This window comes from Hesperophylax consimilis, chromosome 16 (assembly GCF_061612785.1).
Source record: "Hesperophylax consimilis isolate HC1 chromosome 16, BYU_Hcon_1.0, whole genome shotgun sequence".
Classification (NCBI taxonomy): Eukaryota; Metazoa; Arthropoda; class Insecta; order Trichoptera; family Limnephilidae; genus Hesperophylax; species Hesperophylax consimilis.
The window spans coordinates 26,195,386-26,222,700 of NC_142851.1; the positions used below are offsets into that span (position 1 = coordinate 26,195,386).

Here is a 27,315-nt window from a genome sequence, read left to right on the forward strand (position 1 = left end):
TTTCGCTTGAATAATCGCGTAGACTACAAGGTTCTCCTCGGGCGAATTTCGGCGTATATTCGTAAACAGGAAATTTTTATCTAAATTCTGACATCGATTTCATTCGTGTGGCACGTCGGATATTTTCATCCCAAAAATGACACCGGAAGTCGTCGCTTTCCAGGACTCCTCCCGGGCCGAAATCTGGATGAATGCGTTTTTTTAACTAATCTTATTTGGGGTTAAAGCCCAGTACTAATTTGGTTCATGTGGCCTATGGGGTGGGATTTTTACGGTCATCGCTTGGACTGTAACGTTTTATTTAAAATTATTTAAAAATCCTAATTAATTCATGAATAACACAAATGACCGGAATAGTGGCTCTTCATGCTCGCTAAGAGAGACATTTACGTCCTTCAAGCAACTGTTACACAACTGTGCATGTGCACGTGACTGGATCATGAACAAGGTTTATGTTTATGAACTTGGCCACTGGAGGTTATCCATCGCTTACTCCCCTGGTATAAGTAACAGACGGTTCCTTCAGGGCTCTCACAAGGACTCTAATTTTTTTTTGGTATGACTCTACATTTATTATAAAAATAATCTAGACTCCCAATGTCCCTGCATAGTGCAAACTGCACAGTGAACTGGGCCGGTATATAATAAGTTACATTTTGCTCGGCTTTAGAGATATGTCAGTCAAGTTGCTCTCTGGTAAGACCACTGACATACCACTGAGGATCACTGTGAAGATAAGCCTAGTAATACACTGTAATACCATAACTAAAAATGACTGATAGTTGTTCATCTTTTTTCATACCTTAACTTCAAAATATTTTTCATCACTAAACTCGTTTTAGGGCCGGTATGAATATCAATTGCTCTTTACGCTCCCATTATCACCTTAAGTTGCTCTCTGGTAGGAGCCCTGTCCAGTTAAGCCAAGTTGCACCAAAACTAAAAGTATTGATTATATACTGAGGAGACTTAAAACATTGTTGGCGTTAATTCATCTTTGGTTTACAAATTTTGATTTGAGGTTTCTGACAAAGATGTTGTTTATGTTTTCCATATTATTATTATTATCCTCGCCATTTTGGAAATCTTTCAGAATAAGCTCATTTTTCAGGCGATAATAACCGGCTTATTATTTAAACTACTATTCATGGGGTCAAAGGGAAAATAAAAACACACAGCTACAATGAGTTTATAATATAATTAGTTTATTAACAGATATCATTCTTATTTATATGTAAAACTGCTTGGAATCCTTCCCCCTGGCTTGCCATGGGCACGCAGTAGGACGGCCCCGAGCCCTGCCTGTGTCTGCCCCTCATTCGTAAGGGCTGCAGCAATTCACAGCCGCTATCTATTCCATCATCACCTATAAGAAAATTAATTTGGATAGTTGTTTACAATGGACAAAAATCCAAAAAAAATTATAAAATATTTACATAGTTTAAAACATTGTAGAATTAACCAAAAAACGGATAATGAAAATATAGAGCAACATGATTTTCAGAACCTCTTACAGAACCTACACATTATTTATGATAGTTTATCAAGTTGATGAGCTTACAATAAATAACATCTATACTTGATAGTGTACAAAACCTTTAGAAATATCATGCCGATTGGACTTTTGAGGGAAATGTCTTCGGCAAGGTGCTTGCAAGGGAGGCGACTCATTCTCCATGTGTCCAAAAGTTCTGAACTGCAGTGTGTGATCCAATGTTGATGCCACCGCAGGCCTGTGGGGTCCGCCTACTTGAAAAGTAGCGTACGGACTAATTTCATACATATCTGAAATAAAATAATGATTCACAATACTTTTTTAAAACATTGCAATGGTTAAGTTTTTACCTTACCAAACACATTTGTCTTACTTGCTACACTTGTAATAATTTATTTGAATTTGGAATGGCGTCAAATTTAAAACAGAAATTATTTCCTGTCAAATGTTTGTTTATAGTAGATAACATATTTTTATTCAAGCTTATTGGGACAGTATTTTGTGGTATTCTATACTAATTTAAACATTCATGGCTTTATATTTAATTCGGTGACATGTTTTTGTGGTGGTTATTTATTTTTAAAAGTAGTTTTCTATTTCCCTACCTAATAATTTTTTGAATTTATTATATTGTATCAGAATAAAAGACTACAATACAGCATAAAGTTTGAATTGTCCACTGAGAACTAGTTTGGTGTGGCATAAGTTTTACAAATTTCTTGTGTGTTAATAATAAATATTGAATAACCTTCTGTTTCTCTCCTCATCTTTTCTGTATGACCTTTAGGAGAAGTGGAATAGTCATGTTGAGAGTTCCTCAGGTTTTGCTGTTCTGCACAGATGGTTTTTTCATCACTGGCCTGGGATTGACTCCTCTGTCTCTCCACTCCATATTCTGATTCATTACTGCATTGGCAAATAACACTGAAACAAGTTAATTACATACTTTATAATTGTGATCGAAAATAAAGCTGTAAAATAGTGCATTGATTTATTTTATTCCATGTTAGTGGCATGGTGAACGTATTTAAGAACTGATTGATGATCATACAAATAGTGAATTTATACTTTCCAAACTCAGAACGATAAAAGCGTGAATTTGAGATTGAGATTTGTGTAGCACTATCCAAATACAGGCATTGCAAGCTTTTAATATTATTTTATAGTTGAAAAAATTGTATGTAAATAGTCGTGTTATAATGCCAAATTTCTATGCCAAGGTTTTGAGGCAGTTGAGACAATTTGAAACAATGAAAGTTGGAAATTAATACTGTTTTTCTGCCAAAAAACAAGACAAGATGACATATGTATTTATATGTGTATATGCATGTGTATGTATATATGTATATGTATGTATGTGTTTATACGTGTATATATAAATATTCATTTTCTCTTATTATTTCCTTGTTGTTAACATTTCTTTGTTTTTAACCTTTCTTTGTTTTCTTTGTTTGTTTATTGCTTTTTAACCTTCTTTATCTTTATTGCATGATGTGAACATTGGTTATTGGGTTGTAACCTAATTCTTTTACTTATTTTTTCTCTCTCTCTATGCATGTTATGTTATAAACCTGTTAATGTTCCTAATAAAATAAAATAAAATAAAAAAATATTGTTTAACACCAGTATTGTTTTTGAGTCCTGTAATATCAGTAAGTAAATAATTACGAATGTGAGAATTATATGGAACAATATTAGAATAAAAGAAAGAACCTTCTTTTCCTTATCAATAAGTACACAACGGATAGTGTAGAGAAAGCTGCAATTGTGGCTAGTATGATGGATATGAGATTGAAGATGTTCTCCTGGGATGCTTCTATCTCATGTGGGTGGGCGGGTTGCATCGGGTAATAAGCAGGAGGAGAAATTGTAGCTGAAACCAAACATCAACACATATTAGTTATTTGTTTTAACAGAACAGTTACAAGTGTATCCTGTTCAAGGTTTGTTGGATGGTATTTAAGTCAGATAATGGAATGACTCACTTATCGGAACTATGTATTCCTGAAAATATCAAATCATGATGGTCAACTTTTAGATCAGCAGCAGCAGTTATAACATATCGAAGATTGGAGAATTCGGAGTGTTAGGCCTTCACTGAATAAATTAATATTGTGTTCTTATTAATTTATTCTATAGTTCAAAGACTGGACTAAACTTCCATGTTATCGAAGGACAGGTTGTTTCACAGAATTTGAAAAATTTATCAAATTTAAAAGATGATTTTCAAGTTCTAAGAAGGTTCTATTCAAGTTATTTCATCATTTCAGTTTTGTGAAATAACTGGCCAATAAGGATATAATAACAGAACTTGAATAGAACCTTCACAGAACTTGAAAATCATCTTTGAAATTTGATGAATTGTTCAAATTCATGAAACAACCCTTCCTTAGGGTGGTAAAAGACTTGAGAATTGAACTTAAAACTAATGTTCTTCAGAATGTTGTATCCAAAAAAATAGCACAATAATTAGCAGAATAATTGTAAATCTGTTTGGATAACTTGAACCTAAATTAGAACCTAAATTATTATGTAGAGGTACTTCTGTTATTATTTTCTGCCAAATTCTTAATATCTACTGCCATAGAAAAATGCTAATAATTCTTACATTCATAATAATTAAATTTAGGTACCTAATTATTTATAATCAGTAATTTAAAAAACAAAAAAATTATATGTGAGTACCACACAATAGTATCAATTGTCCAGAGACAGTGGGAGTATGTTACCTCCAAATGGGATATGTCTAGAGCAGTGGTTCTTAACCTGGGTTCGATCGAACCCCAGGGGTTCGGTGAGTCAGTCTCGGGGGTTCGGTAGAGGTCAAGACCCCCGACTTATTTGATTCGTGGTGACACGCCCCGCATGTCCATCATTGGCTGCAGGTGATCACGCAGCGATAGAGCTTGTGATTACCGGTCAAGATTGAAATTCAGCAGAGCCAGGTTCAACAGCAACTCTTCAGAACAACATCGCTCTCAACGTTTTGGTGTCAACAAATGAAAACATACCCTGTTATTGCTAAGAAAGCTCTGGAGATTTTTATACCGTTTGTTACAACATATCTTTGCGAGCAATCCTTTTCGAAGATGCTGGATATAAAAACGAAGAAGAGGAATAGACTCTGTTGTGAAAATGACATGAGAGTGGCACTTGCCAAGGTAAAGCCGCGAATTTCTTAATTGGTTTCTGAAAGGCAACAGCAGAAGTCACACTGATTTAATAAAGTAAATAATAATTAATATGTTTGATGTTTTGATTTAACCATTAAAATTTAATGTTTTGATCTTTGTTTTTTATTTTTTTTTTCATTTTTTACACCTATATATAAATATATACCATGTTTAGAATTTGTAAAAATCTAATTTTATTTTTCAAATTAGGAGGGGTTCGGTGAATGCGCAAATGGAACTGGTGGGGTTCGGTACCTCCAAAAAGGTCAAGAACCACTGGTCTAGAGGCTAAGGGAGTGGGGAGGGGAAGGAGATGGGAGGAGGAAGGAGAGTACGAGCTGAGCAAGACTAAAGCCATTTCAAGCAACACAAGGTTTCAATTTTGATAGTTGCTCTTTCATCAGGGCGTTACTAAGAGTATCTACCAGTAATTATAATAACTAAAATTTTTAGTAACAAATGTTTTTAAGATAATTTTAGCTAGTGACATAGATTTCAGCTTGTAAGCAGTAGTAGATAGTTTTATTCACCTCCTGAAAGCGTAGTTGTGGAAGCCCTCAGCACGGTCTCACTCCTTCCGGCATGGTTCTCGGCCGCCAGCCTGATCTCGAACCACTGCTGGGGCGACAGAGCCGCCAGCGTGAGGGGCTCCGACACCGAGGCGGCAGTTGCGCGCCATGTGCCGCCCTCTCCCCGCCGCCACTCTGCCCCCAGTGACAGCAGCGGGCAGATGGCACCATCGGATCCGCCCAGCGCACGGCGAATCTCCACCACGATGCAGGTGGCGTTGCTCCACGTGAAAGCGGACCAGTCTTCGGGGAACTTGGGCGCTGTAATTGTTAAATTTTGTCTAGTAAAACATGATACCTTTGTATACTTCATCAATTCATGTAACTTCCATAACAGTTGTATACCAATATATTTATTTATTCGACTACCATAATACGGACATGTGTCTAGTGTGGTAGTCGAAAAGCATGTAAAAAACTGTATTCAAATATATTTTATAAATAAAGACAAAAAAAATAAATATATATAGGTACTTATATAAGTATATATTTTTTATTTTTTTTTTCATTTTTTATTTATTACTTGTAAATTATTTAAAATTATAAATGATAACAATATGCAGACTTATATGTATATTTTTCGTTATTATTCTATACATATATATATATATTACAGAGAAGATTACAAATTAAGAGCTCATAAAGTTACAGTAAATGAAATTGCAGCATTGAGCACCATAACGATAACCACAGGACATATAATAATCCCTAAACTCTATACAACAACGACACAACACCATTACACACATTCGGCCATTAAATGTTTCAACAAACTTCCTAAAAAAATTATGAAAATTTTAAAGATAAACTTATAATACACTTTACCTCAAACTAATTTGGTTGTGTGGTATAATATTGTATAAAAAATCTGTGTTAAAATATATGTATATATGTACACAGTAATTCTATTTTTATTATTTTCTGTCAAAAAGTTTTTCCTTAAAATAATTTTATTTTTTAAATTTTTTATTTATTTATTTTTTTTTGTAAAAAGAAAGACAAACATTCCCGGGTTACGAATAACCTGACAATATTTGAAAATCTCCTACTACCACCACATTAAGCTGTAAATGTTGCTTGAGTTGTGATGGAGGACTTAGCCAGCCGAGGAATTGAATACACCACGCCTGAATGGGACCCAAGCGCGATGTCAACTCGGCCGCCGACCGGTTAGTTATATGTACGTTATTCTGTTCATATTTTGAAAATGAATCCGTATAGTAGTATTAAAATTATCTAATAAATGTATAAAACTCAAGACAACACTCCCTCCTTAACCGGTTGTGTGCCTTAAGCGCGTTTACGCTCTCTAAGTAGCCGTGCTCACAAGGCCGGCCATACAAAATGAGCGCGTTAACACGCTGTTCTATATGACGATTTTGCTTGTCAAACTCAAGTAATTTGAAAAATCTAAAATATGGAACCCACGGTGACATCTATTGGGATGATGAAGAAATAATAATAATATAACAGTTCACAGATTATATCGACTTTAGAGTGATCTAAATGAAGCTTCTTATAAAGCTAAAAAATTCGCGACCTGTTGGTACATCCAACCAAATACCTTCCGGCATTTAAGGGGTTAAACACAAGTTATTCTCAATTAAGGAGGTATTAATTAACAGCTTGAAACATATATTATACACTTACCCTTATGCAGATCCTTTGATATAACATACTGTTGTACACCGTCAGTGGACAGTTGGTATATATACTTTGTAATTTTCTTAATGTTAACCCTCTGTCTGCTATACAATTACTGATCTTATTTACTTCTATCTGTATTATTTTTTATCACTCTGTTAATTAAAAAAAAAACGAGAAAGATGGTAAAAAAGAAAAAAAATATACAAGCAGTAGCAATAACAAATAGTTGAAGTAGGTAAATAAAATTTGGATATTGAAGATTTAAAAATACTAAAGAAAACAATGTCATGAAAACATTATATATTGTTACATTGTTAAAATGCCTTTGAGGTAATTTGTTACAAAAACGGCGCTATACAAATCATCCAAATATTATTATTTCTACTAGAAAGGTTGATAGAACAAAGTAAAAGACTTGTATAAAAAGGTCATGGGGGGCAGTTTTACTATTTTGTGATATGCATGAAAAGATAAACCAGAGATAACATCACTTACAGACAATAAAGTTTGCTAAACTGTCTGTATGTGATGTTAAAAATGTCAATGGTGAGTTAAGTTAAGCATTTCAGTCGCTCTGTTGATTGGGGTTTTCTGGTAGGCGGAGTCCTCGCTTTCGGAACATTTTCAAAATGAAGCAGATTAAAAAATTACTGGTCTCTTAAAAAATCTTTTCGAGTAAGTGACAGTAGTGACTGTCAACCGTAACCGGGACAGAGTAACCCGGATATGAATATCAAACATCTCTAATTTGAAGAAAAAAGTAGCTGAAATACGTATTAATTATGAAAAATGCTTAAATATGTACTATCGACTAAAAAGATTAAAATATATGCATTGACAGCCAAAAATTAAAATGCAGGGCCTGCACCGTGCAGGCGGAATTCATGCAGTCCGCTCTGGGCGCCGACTTGCCAAAGTGTCAAGGAGCCAAGGCACTGATAATAGGTAATGCCTAATACAGTGCCCTTAAGGTTTTTATTGGAGCTATGCGCCGTTTGGCTAAGATTTTTAAAGTTTTTTTTCTCTTGTGCAAATGCATATAATATGTATAATTCTGTCTAGAGAAGTAATAGTCCGTAAGAGCTGTAAATATTGCTAAGTTAAAAAAACAAACCTTCTCCTTTAGTGTTGACATTGATGACTGGGCTGGGGTCTCCTTTACCAACCCTGTTGTGTGAAGCTATGTGAATTGTATATCTTGAACCACACTTCAGGCCAATCACTTTGTACGAGGTAATTTCTGATGAAAGGTCGATAGTTTGGAAGCTCTCCTCATTCCTTCTAAAACTTAGGGTGTATCCTGTAACAAATTGTGTTTCTTTAGACTTTTATTGAGGGCTTCCTTCTTAAAATATAATTTTTTATTTGTCTTTATACTGACAGCCAAGATGGCCGCCGAACTGATTCAAATATAATTTGTTTAAATAAGTTATAAAATATTTAAACCTGTGAGGGTGTTGATAATTCATTTACTCAAGTTCTTACAATTTTATTACGAATAAATGAAAGCGAATCATTCAAATGTTAAATGCAGAGTCATTCAAAAAAATTAATACCCAACATAATATCCAAATGTACAAATCAACAAAATTATCTTTAAGGGCAGCCAAAATAGGAGCTGATGTTTTGCATTAATAACCCTAAATCAAAACCTACAGCAGGGACTCCCTTGATTGTACAGGATTTGCATGAACTGGAATAAGATGTTCTATAGCTAGACTTCAAAAAAAGAAGGTGCACAGACGCACTTGTCTTGCCATTCGCAGAAAGGGTGTGATTTATTGGTAGTTCACTAGCGTTCATTGACGGTTTATCACACCGCACTTGCCTCCGGCACTGTGCTTCATTATATATTATAAGCAATGTTAGAGAATAGCATTTTGTTTTTGATCAAAGTATAACTAGGTAGGTTTACATAATTCCACCATTGGCGTATTTAGAACCCAACATTCTTGCTGAAATTTAAGTTTAACTGCCAAACCTAATATGGGAGAGCCCCCATCAGAAGAGTTGGGGCTCCACTGCAGCTGGGCGCTAGAGGCCGTCGTGTAGAGCAGCTGTAGAGAAGGGGGCCCCGGAGGTAGAAGACAAATCACGCTGTAGGTTATTTCGTCAGAGCCAAACAAATTCTTTGCAGAACACGTATAGTTGCCACTAACGGTTTTATCCATACCTTAAATAAAGATAATAAAGTAGACATTTAGAAACCCACACGTACATATACAAATCAATAATTTAAAAACATTGATCGGAATTATGTAGCTCATATTACTGCACAAATGCCATATATATTGTGCTCTGTTCCGCAAGTTAAACTGAAAACAACAAACTAGATGCATATAGGAGTACTAGTAGGTACTATATATAAAGGATACTTGTTTATAGAAGCAAACGTGCAACTTAGCAATTTTTTTGAGATTTCAATTGATTATGAAGCTATATTGCAAGCCACATCGACTTCACTTGATTTTTGAAATCAGAAATGCCTCTTTTCCACAAAAAACAAAAGATGCAAAACCGCTACTTTTAATTTTCGACCAATCAGAAGCCTTCTTTCACCATTATCTAAAATGGCTGCTGTTGTTGTTCTCTTGAATTTTAGTTTATTTAATGCAAAATCGCCAATGCGCATTTCGATGAGAGGAAAAACTGCCACTTTGTAAAATCTGAGATATAGAAGTGCCACTATGTACATATTCATTTTACATATTTACTCCAATATTTTGGCCAAGGTGCAGAAATTCGTAATTCTTTTGTTGTGTGTAAAAAGAATAGTAATTAATAAATTCTAAAACATTTTTTTTTGTAATAACTTACAAAACAAAGGCAAAACACGTTTTTTGTGTCTATGTAAAATTTGTAAAAATGTAAAGTGGCAGGATCGCTTCTATACTCCTCACTTATAGTTGAATTTTTTGTGAATAATACATTCATTGGACGTAACATCATCTCTCAAAGAAAAATAGCCCACCAAGCTCTTCTACCGGCTATTTCATTCACTGAACCTCAACACTCCCAAATAAGTATTCTGAAAGAAGAACCCGGTATCTATTACAATTCAATGCGTTAAAAAAATTATTTGTGTAACAATTTTGTTCAAGTTGGATTAAGTCAATTAGCCACTGGAGCGACCACGCGAAATAAATAATTTTGCCTCGATTGCTCGAGATATCCAGACGATCATTTTTTTTAATTTTTCGCCAAAATTAAAAAAACATAACATAGAATTTTTACATGGAGTCATACAAACGTGTAATGATGCTATATAGCCAATGAGTTAACCTGTATTTTACCGTTTTTTTCATTTTTGCAGGCTTTGAGATCACGAGATAATTTGCAATTTTTTGTCAATAAAGCAATCGGAGGCATTTAAATTGGCGCATTTATATTACCAAAAGCAATCCAGTTGTTAGAAAAATAGGAATGAAGAATGTTAAAAGCTTTGAATCTTTTAGACATTTAGTGGAAGACTTGCATGTTTTTCAGTTAGGACAATATTTTTGTGATTTGTAGAGACAGTAAAAGTTTTTTTTCTTCGATAAACCTATTGTGGATATTACAATTTCACTACAAGACTTGATATATTTATATGTATTAGTTCCAGAGAAAGATTTACATGATGTCATTTTTCTATCATCTTCTGTCTTTTTCGATTTTGTACAAGACGTGTGAGAAGGAAAATGACGATCGTCGATGATCTGCATACAAATTCTCTCTGAGACTACTTTACATTCTCTTATCAGTGATAAACCTACTGTAAGAACTGTGTAAAATGAGTTTTTTCTTACTATGAATGAGGAGATTTCCTTCAACCGTGACTTGGTAAAGATGACTGTGTGTGATGGGCCTTTGAGTGTGGAGCCAGCGAGCCCTCGGGGTGGGGTTACCAACGGCAAGGCAGCCCAGCAGCAGGGAGCGACCCACCCCGCTGGGGATCACTCCGCTGAAGGAGGCAATGCGGGCTCCAGCTGGAAAAAGGTTACACTGATAATGACCATAATCCTTTCTTATAATCATTCATAAGACTTTTGCAAATTCCTAGCTGCCTTTTTGCTTATTTTGGCGGTATACGAAATTCTCACAATATTTATAATTGTTGTGTGCATGTGTTGTAAGTCATTAAACAATGTATGTAGGTACTGACTTTAAACTTTAGTCTTCTTACAGCAGGTCTCTGGTGATCTGGTTAGGTGTACACCAAATGTAGAAAAGTAGGTATCAATCACAGACATAGGAATTAATAGACGAGAAGATAATGGCGAGGGGTAAAATCAACTGTTGAAGAACGAAGGGAGTGAAGCTGACTGTGATTCGTCAATAAATCAATCTGACAGTAAATAGGCATCTCGCATTATAATATCACCATTTACTTCTTAAAGTAAAATCTGCTTTGGAATGAATAGACATTTTTACATGGGAGCGCAAATTACTCGCCACGTTATGAACAAATTTGCGAAGTCCAAATTCGGCAAAAAAATTCGATTCATTTTCAGAGTCGAATATTTCGTTTAAGTATTTAGTTAAGACACTTTTATAAATGTTCATAATTTACTTCCCAGCAACCAACCAGCTTTGTGTTTCGCGTCCAGACGTTTCTCGATGTGATAGTAACAACTGATTCATATTATACGATGTGAATATGCTTAAAATAAAGTAAAATAATGCTTATATATGGAATGTAATACGACAATTGGGTTTATTCTCTTTTTCACATCTATTTTTACAAGTTTTCATAGTACAAGTCAACATTTTGCCGTGTTATTTCGTAAAATGAACCGATGATGCCTCGACCATAGTTCGCACAAGAATGATGACGTCACGTTTTCAAATTTCACTTGAGGCCATACGCGAGCACAGCCGGCTCCAATGGAACCGGTATGGGGAGTGGGGATAATACGCTTTTAATCACTTAGGGCAGGTCTACTAATATTCATATGTCTATGGTATCAATAAAAAAGTGTGTTAAAGAGCATTTATCAGAGTATCAAAAAGTATAAATATATTTACTTAAGGTTTAAAGTTTTAACCCTTCCTTGCCGGTGTACTGATTTGGAGTGCCTATAATTATATCAACATCTCGCACATAAACACAGAGTTCTTCAATTAGGTATACCTCAGTAATACATATTATTGGAATAATATTTAGTGCAAAAATGGTTTTATTATCAAAAGTCTGCGGGCTGTAATGGATAAATCATGCATTTTGTGCAAGGCCGATGTTTGTTCCTCGTTTTCAGCACCAATTTACTTATGTGTATCCATAATATGCACTAATGATAAATGTAAGCTATTCGTTTTTATCCGACTTAAAAATGACAAAATAGCTGTACACTGAGTACACAGGACCAGAGATCAGGGGATTTTTTTATTACCGTAAAGCAAGGGTTAACGAAAAAAAACTATTTGTCCCTAGCACTTTCTATTTGAAGGTTATCTCAAGTTGATGGCCTCCGTGGTAGAGGGGTAATGCTCTCCACTAGCAAGCTGGAGGTCGCGGTTTCAAATCCCGCCGAGTGCAAGTAAAGTTTATTACATCAATTTGTATTATTTCACAAATTACTCATTAAAAATAATATGTAGTATATTTGCGGCATGTTCCAGAGTGGAAGATACTCTCGGTATTGCCCTGGTGTAAGACCACCATTCAGAATTGAAATGACCAGATCTGAATAGCCAGGTACTTCCTACGGTATTCCTTGTGCGGTATTCACATAAAAAATACAATAAAACAGTAGGAAACCATAATTTTATTATTCGCAGATGGGTACCTCGAGCTGAAGTCACTTGGGTAACTGGAGATATGGCCGCTCCTTCACCAGCCCCAGTACTGGCGGAAAGCCAAAATTCATATCGCTTCTTCTCCACCAACCCTCGGACTTCCACGGCGCCCCCGAGCCCCGTTCCCCCCATTGCGCTGGCCTCCGTGGCACTCACCTGGCGGCTAGTGGGCTGACCTCTGCTGAAACCAATGGAAAGTTGCTTAACCTGGGGATACTAAAGTATTGAATAAAAAGATTGATCGTTACTAATTTGAAAGAAAGCAGATGTCATCAATTTATACCAGACTTTTTGACTCCAATGCCCAGACGCACCAATGAGATTGATTCCCTGTTCATGACAGAATTTCCTTATTTGAAAATGTGTCATCAATTTTTTCCGAAGAAATATAAAATTGACCCTTACTTTGGGCATAAAGGCAAGCCCACAACACACTTCTACTTGTTTATCTCTACGGTGTTATGGCCATTGGAGCGTTTTAGGCCAATTTATATACATGTGCAAGCGCACGTTGACCAAAATGTGGCCAATTTGAAGAGATATATTAAAAAAATTGAATTATTTATAAGTTACCGCGCCTTTGTAACTTCGATATTCACAGAGCTAACAGTTTTACACAGCTAGTGGTTTCACCGTTTATCTAATAGATGTATCGCATCGCTGTACAATACATGAATTTAAACAAAACTTATCAGTCGAGTGATATTTTTTCTTTGCAGGTTGTCGTATCCTTAAAAATTCCCGTGAACGTTTATTTTGCGCAAATTCTGTCACGCATTGCATGTCAATGTATTTTTTATTGAATTTTCTGCATATTTAAATTTATTTCAAAGTCCTAAAATTAAAATTAAGATGCGAAAGTGAAGATTAATTTGCACCTGTCATTCAGTTAAAGTGATTCTAACGAAGAAATAGATATAATTTTTTTTATTATTCCGCGATAATTTTTAGTTTGATAAATTACAATTGAAAAATTATAAGCCAAACGAAAAAATGAACACGCGATGTTTGCAGTTTTCTGTACATAATTAAAATATAAAACATTGATACGAAATGTTATTTTAAATATATATTTTTTTCAAACCTTTGTTTTATTCTATTGTATTTAAATAGGTGTACCTACACAAAATTTCCCATAATAAAAACAATTTTAAACCATTTTTGTTAACAATGGGACAAATTTCACGCGTTTGTGAAATTAATGATTTTTTATTTATTTTTATAAAACCAAGAAACTTAAGATAAATTACGAAATGTAGGTAAATTCATTGACCTTAAACGACTGTTAACAGTTTATCTGTTTTCGTATCAATATTTGGATTTATGATTTTTTGAATGAGCGCGGGTGAATTCAAAACCAAATGTAAGAAAATCTCCAGCACTCAACTCCAGTGACTAGTAATTCTGTGAACAATAGACCCGGCGTCTACAAAATAATGTTTCTAATTTTTTTCTTATCTAATAAATCAAAACCATAATTTCCTCTGAAATCATATAATTTGTAAGTAGGTACTTAAATACCTACCTACTTAATTATAAACCATATTATACTTTATGTAATATTTTTGTAATTTCAAGAATTATACAATAATTTGTCCATTGATACTTCACTTACTATTTAAATTTATCAGGCAGGTAGATACCATAATATTAAAAAAATGCGAATAAGAAAGTCCAAATAAACACGAGGATTTCATATTCGAAAAAATAATCTTGACTGAACCATTAAAACCGTAACAGAAAGTTTAAATAAATTTACAGACAGACGAAATGCAAAACAGTCGACTAAAAACTCGCAGTTAGTGCTAAATTTAAGAAATGTGATTGTTTAATGTTTTTCCACAAACTTACACATCGAGCAATCCCATTATAAAATTTGGTATGTAAGCACAACGCATATTTAATAAAAAAATCTGAATGTTTTAAGTGTTATTTACGCACCCTCCGACTTCTCTGTAATATAGGGTAAAGAAGACGATCTTCCCATTTGGCTTCTTAGGGGGTAGCCAGCTCACTAGAATGGAGTCAGCCGTGAGGGCCATGGCCTTAATGTCAGAGGGCTGGCCAGGAACTGCAAGGACATTATTATTATCATCATTATAATACCAATACAGTTGACAATGGGCAACGAAACAAATAGTTAGTAAAAGAGAACAGACACAGCATTTTTTTTGACTATACATAATTGGACTTATACAGCGCGAGAAATAAGAAAGAATCTAGGGGTTTTTGTTAAATTTTTTATGGTAAAAAATGGAAAGTGAATTACATAATTGATATTTATTCTATTTGGACAATATTTTGTCTATTTGGATATTCATTTTGTTCATTTGGGCAATTATCACAAAATTTTATCCATTTGGAGAATAGTTTGTTCATTTGGACAAAGTTATTCGCTGATAATGTGCAATTTGACTTTAAATTCGAATACAAGTGGAGAACTGAATTTTTGCAAGTGTAGCTAGGTTTCGCTGTTACTGGTCCTCTTCATTTTAGCGAATTTAGATAGATAATAATAGAGATATGTATGTATGTTACTGTCTTCTTCGGTGGTGCAGAAGACGGCCGGACTGAGGATGCCGTCCCCCGCGCCCGTGTAGGCCAGCACCTGGATGGAGTAGTTGGTGTACTTCAGCAGCGCGTGCAGGTAGGTCTCGCTGCTGCTGGTCCTCTTCACTTCCGCTGCCGTTGAGCTTTCCTCCACTGGAATCATAGATACAGATTATAAATCGTTACAAATCGAATAATCTTCAATGTTATGCTGTTTTTTTTACTGGTTTAAATGAACAAATATAGCTTACAATAAATATCAGTGAGGGGTTTGTAAAGTATTTTGTATCCAAGCAAGTTCCCTCCAAGCCTGGAGCGTGGAGGAGCAGCCCATTCCACCTTGAGGCTCTGAGAAGATAAGGCCGAGCAGCGAACTGACTGTGGTGGTGCAGTGGGTACTGGAAAACAGAAAACTCACTAATCACTGGGTATATTTTGAAATGTTTAAAGGTCACGAATTCTCAAAGCTACATAGGAGCTTCAATGCCTTCAATAATAAGATAATCTTCCCGAATCCAAGATGGTAATTGATGTTACCTAGCTTCTTTAATCTTTGATATCTTCGTTAGTTTAGACAAAACTAGTTTTTCTACTTGGTATTGGAAAGATTTAATATAGAAGTCATAAAATGGATGCATTGAATGTTACCTCCTTCCTTGGTGGAGCCCAGTATAGGTATGCTGGCGGGTCCACTGCCTGCCCGGTTAGCCGCCGTCACCGTGATGCGGTACTTCGTGAACTGTCCCAGGCCGCTGATGGAGAAGCGTGCGGCGGAGGGCCCCTTGACAGTGGCCGAGCTGGTCAGCGGCGTTTGCTGGCCCGAAGAGTCGGCCTCCGTCACCTCGGCCCAGTGTACAGTATAGCCGTGCAGAGGGCCATGCCACGAGGCGGATGGTGGGGGCTAGAAGCGCAAGAAACAGAAGATTAGAACAAATTGCATTTACCCTTTTTTCAATTAGTCTTCTTTTTTGTTTTAGACTCATCAAAGGTTATGCTTATAATAAGGTTAAACGCTCGGTGAAACGATCCAAGTAAACTTCTGCGCCAGCAATATCAGATTGTATGCATCGAACCAACTAACTGGGTCTGCAATATCCAAGTACCATATTTTTCAGAACAGCAAAGACCGCAATATGCAGCAGTGGCAGTAGTACCTACAATACCTATAACAATGCAAGATGATGTCGTTTCTAGTCCCAATTGATCGCCTTGCGAACGACTCCACTATTTTATGACCGAATACTTAATCTTAACAAAATCAATAAAATAAGTTTTTAATAGAATTAAATTATTAATAAATTAAAAGTCTTTGAAATCTTTTTACGTCACTGTACAGATTGATAAGGCTTTTCCGTGAAGTAGCTTAGGTTACAAAAAATGAATTCAATAAACAGCTTGTGCAAAAAGACACTGCGACATATTTAGCATACCTTCTATTTAGTATTTCACGGAACGAGGGGGGAAATAATATAATGTGCTTATGGTGAAGTAGGCGGTTAGGTTCTAAGTAGTCTAACCAAAACTAAGATTAAATGGTGGCTTTAAAACTAATTTGGAATATGTACCGACATTTCAGCTCATAGATTCTGCACCGGATAAAACCCCGTGTAGAAATATATGTAAATTTAGGAATTGACTCACCTGCCACGTGACAATAAGTTCTCCTCCCTCCCCTGCCTGCACCTGCACATTCTGTGGAGGTTCCGTTGGAGCTTGCGGACAAACCATATAAGGTTACAATTCAGTGAATACACAACAGATAATGGAAACAAAAGGCAAGCAGAATATGGCATCCAAGTATGACAAGTGTCGCCGAAATACGACCAAACTGCACAACGTTGGCAACTATGCCTTCGAATTCATAGATAATACTAATGGTTAACGGCCAATATCCCATGTTTCTTTTTTTACAGTTGCGTATGAAAATTAAGATTAAAATCTATTTTTTCTGATTCCATAGAGTTTTTGGCCATCTGCCGTGGATTATATATCGGAAAGTGAGAGACAATAAAAAACTACATACAAGAATTTTGACGACCACCATTTCTTATTTATATTCAAAAATACCTCATAACACACATCTTAATGAATTCTTAGTCTCTCCAAGAAATTATGAAATGTAAATATGGTCAATACAAGTTGTAAAATATTACAAATACGAAATAAATAATATTAAAACGTGAAAATCGGTACAACAATGCATTAAAAGAAGGTTACGGCAACAGAACTTCATTATTGTATTTTTAAGTGATTTTTTAGTGAATATTTATATTGGTGGTTTTGTAATTGGGTTGAATTGTGCAGTAAATGTAACCAACCTTCCTCTTGCGTCTTTGCCATGATAGGGTCGCTGTAAGGGCTGCTCTCGATTTGGTTGACCGCCAACATCCGCATGGTGTACGTTGTATCTGGGAGTAATCCGTTCACAACTCCTTGTTCCATTGTGTCGCTGACATCACTACAACAATGGCCACATATCAGTAGATATTAAAAGGGTTAGCAAGTATTGCTTGCCAGAACTAATTGACTACATTACCAAATATTAAAAAAAAGTTCAACCAAAAACCTTTCCACAGTGACGGGTATCCAGAATGTAGCACAGTGTGGAGAGCGAGCGCGGCGTGGCAAGCCACCAATGAATGCTACGCGAACTAATGATAAAACATGCCCTTTCTGTGCATGGCAAAAGACATATATTTGCTCATTGTCTTTTGCTTGCGGTTTAGCTATAGAATGATTTTTCAAATCAAATTTTGAAACATACAATATACGATTATTTTCTTCTCATGTGTGATTAACTAACCTGATAGTAGACTGCTTGGAAGTGACCGCTATAGTGACATTGACGACATTACTGGCGTCCCATGAGTTGGAGACGCCGGATCTGAGGATCTGGTGCTGCAGCAGGTAACCCAGCACGGGACTGTTACCATCGAAAGGACGCTGCCAGGACAGGCGCACGGAGCGACTTCCCACTTGGATCACCTCCATCTGGCGGGGAGGGTCTGGCCTCTCTGAAAGACTTTATACTTTCAGGAGAACATTTTAGCAAAATGGTTTATGCAAACAATCCGTCAAATGAAACTTAAAAAAAATATGGCTTTGTCTGAAATTAGCTAGATAATAAAGTAATTCGCCGGTAATTTTGCTGTTAAAGAAACGATCTTGAAAAGGAGGGGATGTGGGTCCACTGGTGAAACTGTTTTGTTGAGTCGGGGGTGGACAAGATAATATATGTTGTGTGAAGAGAAACATGCTTGAAAGAAAAAGCGAATGTTTGCGCTTTTGAGAAGTGAGTTACGTAGTTAGAGACGACCTACTGTTTTAAATGTGGGGAAGACTGAAAGATTTTTTTAAAAATATTACTGAAAACGCGTTTCCAAAGTTTTCTGTGCTTTCGCGGTATACGTAAAAGTAAATTCTTATTGAACTGGGCTTTTTCTCAGAGGTGTATAGCATTGAAATTACTTGAAAAGTTGATACGAACATCGGCAGCGTCGTTAAGAATACATTACTAAGGTTAGCTTTCAAAAGGAACACAATTATTTTGAAATAAACGTACCTTGTACCGCCAGATGTATGAAGTGCTCGCTCCTCCCGTACGAGTTACTGGCTTGACAGCGGTATAGGCCAGAGTCCTGTCTGTCTGCGCGCTCTATGCTGAGTTGTGACCTCAAGCCCTTTTCTTTCTTCAGTTCGGAAATACTTAACCTGGGAGAATAAATTAAAAATTATCATAATATTACAATTGACAAAATGTAACATAGTCCACCCGGAAAGCAGGAGAAATTAATTTGCAGGTAAATGTTTATGTTTTATGTATTTGGACACAAATTTGAAGGCTTTAATTATTGAGTGAAATCAACATTTTAGGAAACATTTAAAACAGGCTATATTGTAAATCAATACCAACATTTATTCATTATCTTTATGGAAATAATTCTTTGGTCAAATAATAAAAAATAAATAAATAATAACAGATAATAAAAATAATAATAATATATTCAAAAATTAGAAAATACAGAGATTTAGGAAATGAGATAAAAAGATTTTTGCATTCTCAGACAATAAAAATATTACCATTTGTTATTTCGGCTACTGGCATTATACCTAGCTCTCTCATTCAAAATTTAGACGTATTAGATCTGTCAAAGAATTTATATCAGTACCTAAATCAGTTATTTAAATCAGTCATACATGTAAGATTACGAAAGATTTTTTAAATATTTATATTGAGGGATCAGTAGGATTTATAGGTCCAATTAGATTTTCTACCGAGCCGAACCCTCTGATATGAAAATATCTGGAGTCGGTGAATTATTTTCCCATTTGATCTCTGGTGAGTTGATGTGCTGTTCTTGTATTGTTTTATTTATTTATTTTTACACGCCCAATTAAGGCTTTTACATATGATACAATGTTAACGGGATAAATCATCACAATGATAATTCATCACATCTTTAAAAAATTATATAAAGTCATGGAAAGTGATGAAACAAAAACTTTATTAACTGGGTTATGTAGGTTAGGTAAGGTTAGGTTAAAAAAAAATTCATCGTTTTTAATGACTGTATATCACTTTTTAAAAGTGTGTTGAATTGCCACTGTGTTGAGTTATCATGGAACCGATACCATTAATAATCCATTTGATATTATCAGAGAGTAAAAGAGATATAACAATTAAAATATGTCCCAAGTATAAAAATATTACCTTAAAAGCAAAAAACAGAGTAAAATATAGGATGCACATTCCTATAAATTTAGATACATTGAAAGTATATAAACATTAAAAAGCTATCAAGATAGACATACAGATTTAATAACAATGTTTTTATAGGCTGATAGACATTCAGTACCGTTGGTGTTCATGTGATGCTTATATAATGCACTTGCATAATGTGGATTGACTAGTTCAGGGGTCTCCAAACTACGGCCCGCGGGCCGTATCCGGCCCGCCAGTGTCATCCATCCGGCCCGCGGAATCTTATGACCAGTGTCATCAAGGACCCGCGACAGCTAATGGCTAAGACCTTGCTCAGAAGGGGCGAAAACTCCGCGAATTTTTTCGTGCGAATAAATAAATATGCTCGTTGGCGAGGTACTTGGCACCAATACATTGCGTCCACAAGTATCGCGCGAATATATTGAGAGGATTTTTTTGAAAAATCTTTATTTGATTCGCAATGATATCAAGGTCTGAGAAACGAGTATCAATAAATAATCTTCAAAGCTACGTTATCTAAAGCTATATTTTCATCCCTGAAAATTCTATTGTCTACCCCCCCCCCCTCCATAGGACAGAAAATATGGGTGTCTAGAAATTAAAACGGTTTTGGCCCTCTGAACTCACTGGAGTAGTCAATGTGGCCCTCCGGCTGAAAAGTTTGGAGACCCCTGGACTAGATGATCATTTGTGGAAAAGTGTGTGGAAGGGTTTAGTTTTTCCTGTGGGGAAGATTTAACCCGGACATAAAGTGAAAGAAAAAAAAGACTTGTTGTTCTTGTATTGTTTTGTATTTATTATACTTATGTAATGCACTTGCATAATGTGGATTGACTAGATTCACTAGATGATCATTTGTGGAAAAGTGTGTGGAAAGGTTTAGTTTTTCCCGTGGGGTTAACCCGGACATAAAGTCGAAAGAAAAAAATAATACTTAGTGTTCTTGTATTGTTTTGTATTTATTATACTTATATAATGCACTTGCATAATGTGAATTGACTAGATCATCATTTGTGGAAAAGTGTGTGGCAGGGTTTAGTTTTTCCTAAAAAAAAACAAGTTAAAAAAAAAAATATTATATTAATTTACTGACCTGTAGCTAGTTTTATCAATTGGGTTCGTATTGTGGGTCCAAATGTTCTTAATGGGATTGTCTCCCTGGATGTCACAGACTAGCGTGGTTGGGTCATTTCTCCTCACAGATATGTTCTGGGATGATTCGTCAAACCGCGCAGGCTCTGGAATAATAAATATCTGATTAAAAATAAGTTCAAAAAAGGTTAAAAAAACATTGTTACAAAAATTCATAAACTTTTGTAGACCCGTGAAAATCATGAAATAGTCTAATTTCTTGAAAAATCAGTTACAATTTTGAAAATAAAATTATAATGGTTTTATTAAACAGCTTTTAATAAAAGCCCCACGTTGGGCGCCAACTTATAACGATTTTATTAGTTACCTATACCTTTTTTATAAATTATCTAATCCTCGTCTTTTAACCAAAATAAGTCTATAATACGCCTTTTCTTTTCCTTCTATACACTACATAATTTACTAACAATTCTCCCACATATGACATATTTATCTAAACTTAACACTAATCTGTCAATAACATTGCAATTGAAATATTTTTACTGTTCATACATGTCACCTATCTCAGAACAGGTAACGCCTATTGAGCTAGGTAATTTAAAGCATACAATTAAATTATATAAAAATAATTATCGTAGCTACCTAATAATACTGTTGTTTTTTTATTGTGTTAAAATGTAAAAATTATGTATTATCTAATGATTTTCATAATATCTACAGTATCATAACATTGTATGTGTCACTAGTAAGGAGTCATATCGAGTATAAGTCTATAGTTTGGTTTCCAAATTATGAAGTTCATTCACACACCATTGAAAGAATCCAAAAAAAATTCTTAAGAAATGTAAATTTTAGAGTAGGTATTCCTAGACAGTGCCTAGATTACGGAAATTTTCTTTACTCTTTAAATTTATTAAAATAATTGGAACGAAAAATTATTTGCTATTTAATGTGCCGGTTTAAAATTATTAATTCGTTGTTGAATTTCCCAGAGTTGCAACATTTAATTTCGTTCCATGTTCCTGGCAGGATAGTTACAAGATACTACCTAACATATTATTGTAGCAATTTTTCCATAAAGTCGTAGTATTACGCGCCTATGAGATGAACCGAAGTTTGGAAAACATATACTCCGATGTTGTAGATATATTTAGTTCAACAATATTGCATTATAAGATGGTTTTAATAGGTTTTATGTATCCAAAGAGAACTGATTCATTTGGTGAAAGAACTGAAACCGAACTGAATTAATTTGTTATGTGAGTTCAGAACACAATTATATTGATTTTTTATACAATTAAAATAATTTTCTGTTAAAAATATTATATAACAGGTACGTGGGTACTTTTATTTTCTGAATTCTTCACACAATCAGTTTCAATTTGTAACATTTAAATATAGCACCGATATTAATATTTTTGATGATATAATGTAGTTGTGCTCACCATTTACATCGAGGAAGACGCTTTTGATCAGTTGACTTCCGACGCCATTATCCGCAGTACACCTGTATCGTCCCTTGTCCTGAGTGGTCACTGAGTTGATCAACACTGAACCGTTACTGAACACCTTTAGATGTGCACTTGTTGAGGTTATGGCATCGTATTCCTCTTTACCTGAAACCAAAAATGGTAATCAATAAATGTGAATAAAATACAAGAGTTGAATGCAATATTGCTCAAAGTTCGAACCCCAAATTAAAAAGCCAAAATCTCAAATAACAAAAAATAAAGCTTAAAGCAAAGATAACAAAGGACAAAGCTCAAAGCAAAATAACAAAATAAAAAGAACAAAGCAAAAAGCCCAAAGATAAAGTTCAGAGTCCAAAATTAAAAGCCTAAAACACAAATAAGAAGGCTCAAAGCATAAAGTTCAAAGTTCAAAGTAAGATAGCTTAAATTTCAAAGATTAAAGATCAGAGCTCAAAGCTCAAGCTCATTTAAAACACAAACGACAAATCTCAATGCTTAAAGTTCAAAGCACAAATGACCAAGGCACAAAGCACAATGCACATAGCACAAAGCACAAAGTATAGAGCACAGAGCAGAAAGCACAAAGCACTATCATAGCACAAAGCACAAAGTATAGAGCAGAAAACACAAAGCATAAAGCACAATGCACATAGCACAAAGCACAAAGTATAGAGCACAAAGCAGAAAGCCCAAAGCTGAAAGCTCATATCTGAGAGGTCAAAGTACATAGCTCAAAGTTCAATGCTCAAAGCGCATACTATACTGATGTGGCAACTGTTTTTCCTCCTTGAAATCGAATCTCTTCAAGACCCGCATTCATAAATCCTTTTCTACAGCACCTAGCTTAACCCGCTCACAACGCTACCCAAAAGGGTGGCAAAATAGTTCATCTGTCTTTACACCGTACAGACAGGGGGGGCTTTTAAAGCATGTGACATTCAAAAAATATATATGTTTTTGTCATATAGTCGTAATATTGTGATTTCTGAACTTACTGTATGCTTTGGCCCAATACGTCCTTGGCGCTGGGTGCCCCCTTGCTTCACAGTTCATCATCACGGAGCTCCCGAGGAGTGTGAACAGATCCTGGGGTTCATTAATCCAATAAGGAGGCACTGAATAAAAACATAATAATTAATACATTTATCAAAGTAGCTAAATACAATGATTATTAAATTTATACACTGGGGATAAGAATCTCGTAAAATAATAAAATTGCAAAACTTTGGCTCAATCGAAGCTTAAAGCTATAATACTATTGTCTTTACCTGGGGGTGCGATTTGTTAAATAAATACAGCGTTTAAACTTGGGTGAAGCGGAATACTAACTATTAATGAGATACAAAATAAACACCGACAAAGTTTTTGAATTGGAATAAGTTTAATAGCGATGTTGTGTACCTACTTATATCATTCGATTCTTCGATGGTCGTCGATGGGACCATTAAATGCGAAGAATTCTTATTGTTACATTTCGAGAAGAACAACAGAGAATAAATTACATAATGTAGTTCCTCCAGTAAGAATTCCACGATAATCCCATGGGAATCGAACGCATGAGGTTAATGTAGTTTTGCTGGAAACGTGACCTAAAGAATTTAGTTGCTCGTACCTATCGTAAATAGCAGTTCTATGAATAATAAACCTTGCGTTCAAAAAAGCATGTTTATAATTTACTTCGTATTCAATAAATTTCAATTTTCTCTGAAATTCAAAGATTTGTAAGTAGATTATTGAATATCTATAAATTATATATTAATATAAAATTTAAAAAATCAAATAATAAATTATGCCATTTGACTAAAGAAACGTCACTATGGCAACGACATTTCTTTTTCAAACTTTTTCAGGCAGAAATGTACCATAACATTGAAAAAATACAACGATTTCACACGATTTTTTTACTGATACATTAAAACGGCCATCATCTTGAAACGGAAACGGAACGTATACACAAATTAACAGACAGACGAAATGCGAATCGGTTGTGTTAAAAGAGGAGAAGATAATACAAGAATATCTAAGTGTGCTGTGGGCTTGTCAGTTTGCTTATTTTTTCTTGCTTCTGATGAAATGGATCCAACTTTTTAAAATATCGAAATTCTTTCATGAACTTATTAAGAATATCAATTTGATATCAAGACTTTTTCAATTTCATTGGCCTGTCTGGGATTTAGGAGTCGACAGGTCTTGTAAATTTATATTGGTGACATCACTTTTCTTTCACATAGAAATATGTCACACTTCTTGGGATTATATATTATGTTCAGTGGTTAGGGTCGAATTCTTACTCGTGGAACATTATAAACTATTGTGTACCTATAAACGCCATTGAGTACGTGAAAGCTTCTTCGCGAGAAAGAGACAAAACTTTATGATAACTTTGCGCTAGAAGGAAGTATTGCAAGTCCCTACAATAAGTTTTCAACGGTTTGTCGCTTAAGGCGAAGCTTAATGCTCAATCACTATTTTGATTAATCTTTATAACGAATTGGTGTACATTTTGAATACCAAAAATATGCTTTAGATAAATTTAATGTTTTCCTATCGTTTCGCTTGAGTAGAATACAAATAAAAAAATAAATTACTCAGTAGAAAATATTAATCTAAACTACTAAAAAATATATTTTTTAATAGAAATGTATGAACGCGTAAAGGAAACAACTTAAACATATACAGTACTATAGCTAAGATTATCTGTGACAGTTTCACTTGAATAACTTTTTTGCTTTCTTATAAAATTATTTACAAAATAAATAAAAACCAGTTTTGTGCTGGAAATCGAACGTTTCTAGACTCCGTTTGTCAAGCGATTTTAATGCCTATTACCTAAAATATAAGGTATGCGAAGAATATACACATATTTGGCTTGTAGCTTCCGCTTAATACGCGCGGTTTCTGTTATGCAATAGAAAAATTATAATTATAATCGTGTATTATAATGCTGCGTTTATATTTGCGAGCCTCGAATTATGGGAAAGGAACGAAGCAACAGTAAAGTACGCAAAATGCCGCTTGGGGTTGATTCGTTTCTTTTCTATGTATAATTCGAGGCTCGGCTTACGTTTCGGCTTCCAAATGTATACGCAGCATTATACAGTGAAAGTATCTCCGGCGACTGTACCAATCTACAATGCAGTGACAAAAAAATCCTGACTATTTCAAGCAATTTTGAAATTTATATCCTGTGAAGAAATATTCGATAACTATGCTTCACAACGTTCCGTTTTCACATGAAATTCATGGATGAATAATTGAATTTCAGAACAATGAAATAGAATGCTTTGGTACCTACCTTTGATGACAAATTCCGTGGATTTATTGACTTTTCCAGCGGTGTTGGAGGATGTGCAGGTGTACGTCCCACTGTGATCGGCGGATAAGCTTTTGAAGAGCAGATAACTGAAGAACTCGGTACTTCTCTCTTCAATCTATGTTAAAAAGAACAATAGCCATGTAGTTTTTTAAAATCAAACCAGTTTTTTCTGAATCAGCAAAAGTCAGCAGAGCTTTAGGATTATGAAAAGCTACTCAATATTCTGAGTCATTGTTAGCAGTGGCGTACAGCCCATACAAGCTGAAAAGAATCTACCTTTCTTCGTCTCTAGATTTCTGGAAAAAAATTACTATCCATAAATTTCTTATAAGTACCATAAATTTCTACCGTAAGCAATTGTTTGTAATAGGCCAATATACTCGTATAATGTTTGGTTGCGATTTTCCCGAGCGTTTTTATACAATATGGCATAATTTATTTTTTTAATTTTCTTATTTAGTGATAATACATTAAAAAATAATATTTATAATATATTATTCCCAGTGAGTTTAAAAAAACTCATTTTGTGAACGATGACATTAATTAATATTGATAAAAAAAGAAACTCATTTTTACAATAAAAAAACGAATTTAAAAGGATGTTCGATGAACATTGTACCTACATAGATTTTGTGATGTTTTGAATATCCACAAAAATAAACGATAAATAATAAACGAACATGCTCAAAAAAATTTTTTTGTTTAGACAACGACGGAAGATTTATTGACAGACAGGCCTGGAGTAAACAGATTCCCACGGGAAAGGAGAGACCGGAGGGACAGTCGAGTCTTGAACTTGAGTGCATTGACAGCCCCGAGAAATGGATACAAATCAGAAGTGTTGTTTGAAATTACAGTTAATTATTGAATTCAAATGGTATTAGAGAATATTGCGGAATATTGAATTAAAGTGAAAGATTATTGATCCGGTGTTTGTGTGAAGTGAAAGTGGTTCGACTCAGTGGGAAAACAATTAATAATAATGACAATAATAATAATTGGATAATTTGTAGAGCGCCGTTTTGTAAAAACCCACCTCAGGGGCGCCAGGTGTTGTGCAATCGCGATTGTGTTATAAAGTTGTGTTGATTTAAACGTGATTTCGTATACAGTTCGAACTAGATTGCTTGTCTTAAAAACATGAAAATAATAAAAATAATGATTGCGTTTTTAAAACGGAGTGAATGTACTTAAAGGCGGGAAGTGTTTAATCCGGCTAGGTTATTGATTTGGCGAGATGGCATTCTATCCACGGAGACCGAAAACCAGAGAATCAAATAGATTATTAACTGTGGGTTCGAATCCTAACAGATTAGGGAGGTACAATTTTATTTACAGGAATATTTAATTACCCTTTTATAAGCGTAGGGAGGAGGTCGAAAATTAAAGTGATTTAGCTATATAGTGTAACCAGGTAAGCTTCACGCTGAGAATGAGAGGTGACTAACTGGGTGAGTTTTTTTATATTATTTATTAAATTCCAGAGGACCCCGTTTAAAG

The 27,315-nt window shown here is 34.8% G+C and overlaps 1 protein-coding gene across 1 annotated transcript in view; it reads right to left on the bottom strand.

Moving 5' to 3' along the window:
- Positions 1 to 1,208: 1,208 nt before the first annotated feature.
- The window catches only part of LOC149416949 (cell adhesion molecule Dscam2-like), a 546,393-nt gene continuing 520,286 nt past the window's right edge, over positions 1,209 to 27,315 (bottom strand). The window contains exons 15-35 of the mRNA XM_089641351.1: positions 25,795 to 25,930; positions 23,495 to 23,614; positions 22,473 to 22,643; positions 21,029 to 21,173; positions 18,775 to 18,923; positions 18,016 to 18,226; positions 17,531 to 17,670; positions 16,854 to 16,924; positions 15,861 to 16,113; positions 15,464 to 15,610; positions 15,201 to 15,365; positions 14,604 to 14,733; positions 12,653 to 12,840; positions 10,673 to 10,852; positions 8,866 to 9,057; positions 7,999 to 8,184; positions 5,199 to 5,498; positions 3,209 to 3,368; positions 2,244 to 2,419; positions 1,597 to 1,785; positions 1,209 to 1,366 (exon numbers count right to left, since the gene is read on the bottom strand). Of these exons, the coding sequence (XP_089497477.1) occupies positions 1,209 to 1,366; positions 1,597 to 1,785; positions 2,244 to 2,419; positions 3,209 to 3,368; positions 5,199 to 5,498; positions 7,999 to 8,184; positions 8,866 to 9,057; positions 10,673 to 10,852; positions 12,653 to 12,840; positions 14,604 to 14,733; positions 15,201 to 15,365; positions 15,464 to 15,610; positions 15,861 to 16,113; positions 16,854 to 16,924; positions 17,531 to 17,670; positions 18,016 to 18,226; positions 18,775 to 18,923; positions 21,029 to 21,173; positions 22,473 to 22,643; positions 23,495 to 23,614; positions 25,795 to 25,930 (3,567 nt within the window). The remainder of the gene's footprint in view (positions 1,367 to 1,596; positions 1,786 to 2,243; positions 2,420 to 3,208; positions 3,369 to 5,198; positions 5,499 to 7,998; positions 8,185 to 8,865; positions 9,058 to 10,672; positions 10,853 to 12,652; positions 12,841 to 14,603; positions 14,734 to 15,200; positions 15,366 to 15,463; positions 15,611 to 15,860; positions 16,114 to 16,853; positions 16,925 to 17,530; positions 17,671 to 18,015; positions 18,227 to 18,774; positions 18,924 to 21,028; positions 21,174 to 22,472; positions 22,644 to 23,494; positions 23,615 to 25,794; positions 25,931 to 27,315) is intronic.